Genomic DNA, 2,224 nt, shown 5'->3' on the forward strand with positions numbered 1-2,224 from the left:
ATCCTGTCTATTACTCTTGTGTTTTAATTCTGTTCCTGGTACCAGAGAAAAACCAAAAAAAAAAAAAAAAAAAAAAAAAAAAAAAACCTCATTAAAAAAAAAAAAAAAAAAAAAAAAAAAAAGGAGTAACAGATATGTCTCTTATTCTCTCGGCGGCCGGCCCGGGGCAGGTCCAATCTCTTCGGCACTAAGTTCATCATTTTCGACAATGGGGTGAATCCTGAAGAGAAAAACTCGTACCTGGATAAGGCCCACCTCCGACAGGAGCTGGGGACTGTGTGCTATGTAAGTGTCCCGTAGGGAGGCCTGAGGGGGAGGGGCGGGAGCCCGAGAATGAATATGAATGAGGCTTGAGGCGGGATGGGGCGGAGGCAGAGCCAGCCCAACTGGAATCTGATACTCCCAGGAGCCCAATGTCTGGGGGTCCCGGGGACCCCGAAAAATGACTGTGATCATCCCGGAAGTCAACAGCCACAACCAGAGAATCAGTGTCCAGCCGAAAACTGTAAGTGCCCGAGGTCGGGAATCTCTGGGTCTGCATAGGCCAAGAGGCTGGCGTCCTAGATGCCCAGAGAGGAGGAGGCTGCCAGTGCCCTGGGAGGCCCCTGCCAAACTCCTGTGCCTGGGAGTAGAGACTATGCAGAAAACTTGTATGTGGAAGCTGGCTGGTGCAGGCTGACGCACCACGTCCCCTACTTTACCTTTCAAAGGAAGAGGACTCGCTTCTGAGTCGCTTCAAAAGGGGTGTCAGGCAGGGGCTGGTCGTACTGCAAAACAAAACACCGGTGTGGAGTGATGAGACCGATGCCTTCGTGCTCAATTTTCACGGGCGAGTGACTCGGGCCTCGGTCAAGAACTTCCAGATCATCTACCCCCATAAGCGTGAGAGCCTGGGATCGCCCTTCGGCGGGGGGGGGGTTGGGGGGTTGGGTTGGGGGGGCGTCAGCGAGCAACAACTACTGCTCCCATCAGCACTTGAGAGTTTGCCTAGGCTGCAGAGCAGCCTCCCTGTTACAATGCTTCCTGGGAATTGTAGTTCACACGGCCCCCAGAGCGCCTCCTAACTTAGGGGTCTGAGTTCCCGTAGCTCAGGGCCAGAGGGGCCTGAAGGGCTCTGGTTCCGGTTCAGCGTTTGATTGTCCCCACAGCAGACAAAGTGGTGCTGCAGTTCGGCAGCGTGGATCCAAATACATTCACCATGGACTTCTGCTTCCCTCTTTGCCCACTCCAAGCGTTCGCCATCTGCTTGTCCAGTTTTGATCGGAAGCTGGTCTGTGCATAACTCAATAAAATACCATTGTTTCTCAGGTTTTCGTGCCTGTGCATGTGGAGAAAGGGCTCTGAGGTGCCTTTTTGCACCACCTCAATAATCACCACACTTGTTGGAGTCCACCCGCGTGTACCATCCTGGGCTCTGTGGCCTGGCCTCACAGGTGTCTGGGGAGATGGGCCTCCATCACCAAAAATGCTCAGAAAAGCACATGGGGTTAGTTTGTTGGATTGGAGCATCACCACTGTGAAAAAAGTCAGTCAATCTTGAAGTCAGGAGGAAGCCGCCCAGCTGGAGGGCTTGTGAGGGAACGTTAGGCAGAAGCGGAGCTCACAAAAGGGGCTGACCGGCAGAGGGCAGCGCTGAGCTCAGGGAGAAAGAATTTGCCGAGTTTGAGGATGAGCCCGGCTTCCACCCCTAACAATGAATACCAAAAACAAAAAAATGGAAAAAGAGAAACCTAAGAAAAAGCCCAGAAGCTGGGTATGGTGGCACAGTGTAATAGCAGCACTTGAGAGGCTGAGGCAGGAGGATCACTTCTCAGTTCGAGGCCAGCATGGGCTACAAAGTGAGCTTAAGGCCAGCCTGAACTGCATAGTGAGACCCTGTCTGAAAAAGACCAAAGGAAAAAAAAAAAAAGTTAAAGCAGGCAACAGAAAATCTTGAGAAACTGAGCAGAGAATGAGAGGTTGTGGGAAAGCATACAGCAATACAGCGATAGGATTTAATATTCTCCTTAGTCAGTGAGGAGCTCTAGCCCTCCCAGAGAGGTAGCTGTCCCAAATTAATGAAATATAAGCAAGCTGGGTGTGGTGGCTCATGCCTGTCATCCCAGCACATGAGAGGCTGAGGCAAGAGGATCACTGCAAATTCAAGGTCAGCCTGTGCTACAAAGTGAGCTCAAGGCCAACCTGAACTGCATAGTGAGATCCTATCTCAAAGGAAAAAAATAAA

General features: G+C 51.3%; 1 protein-coding gene across 3 annotated transcripts in view; it reads left to right on the forward strand.

The window, feature by feature from the left end:
* The window catches only part of Tulp2 (tubby like protein 2), an 8,287-nt gene extending 6,977 nt beyond the window's left edge, over window positions 1-1,310 (forward strand). For all 3 annotated transcript variants that reach the window (XM_013509033.1, XM_013509034.1, XM_013509035.1), the window contains 4 exons: window positions 171-285; window positions 407-505; window positions 711-882; window positions 1,149-1,310. In XM_013509033.1, coding sequence (XP_013364487.1) covers window positions 171-285; window positions 407-505; window positions 711-882; window positions 1,149-1,282 — 520 coding nt within the window. In that variant the 3' untranslated portion in view covers window positions 1,283-1,310. The remainder of the gene's footprint in view (window positions 1-170; window positions 286-406; window positions 506-710; window positions 883-1,148) is intronic.
* Window positions 1,311-2,224: the final 914 nt, after the last annotated feature.

Source organism: Chinchilla lanigera, unplaced genomic scaffold (assembly GCF_000276665.1).
Source record: "Chinchilla lanigera isolate Chin_1 unplaced genomic scaffold, ChiLan1.0 scaffold00158, whole genome shotgun sequence".
NCBI lineage: Eukaryota > Metazoa > Chordata > Mammalia > Rodentia > Chinchillidae > Chinchilla > Chinchilla lanigera.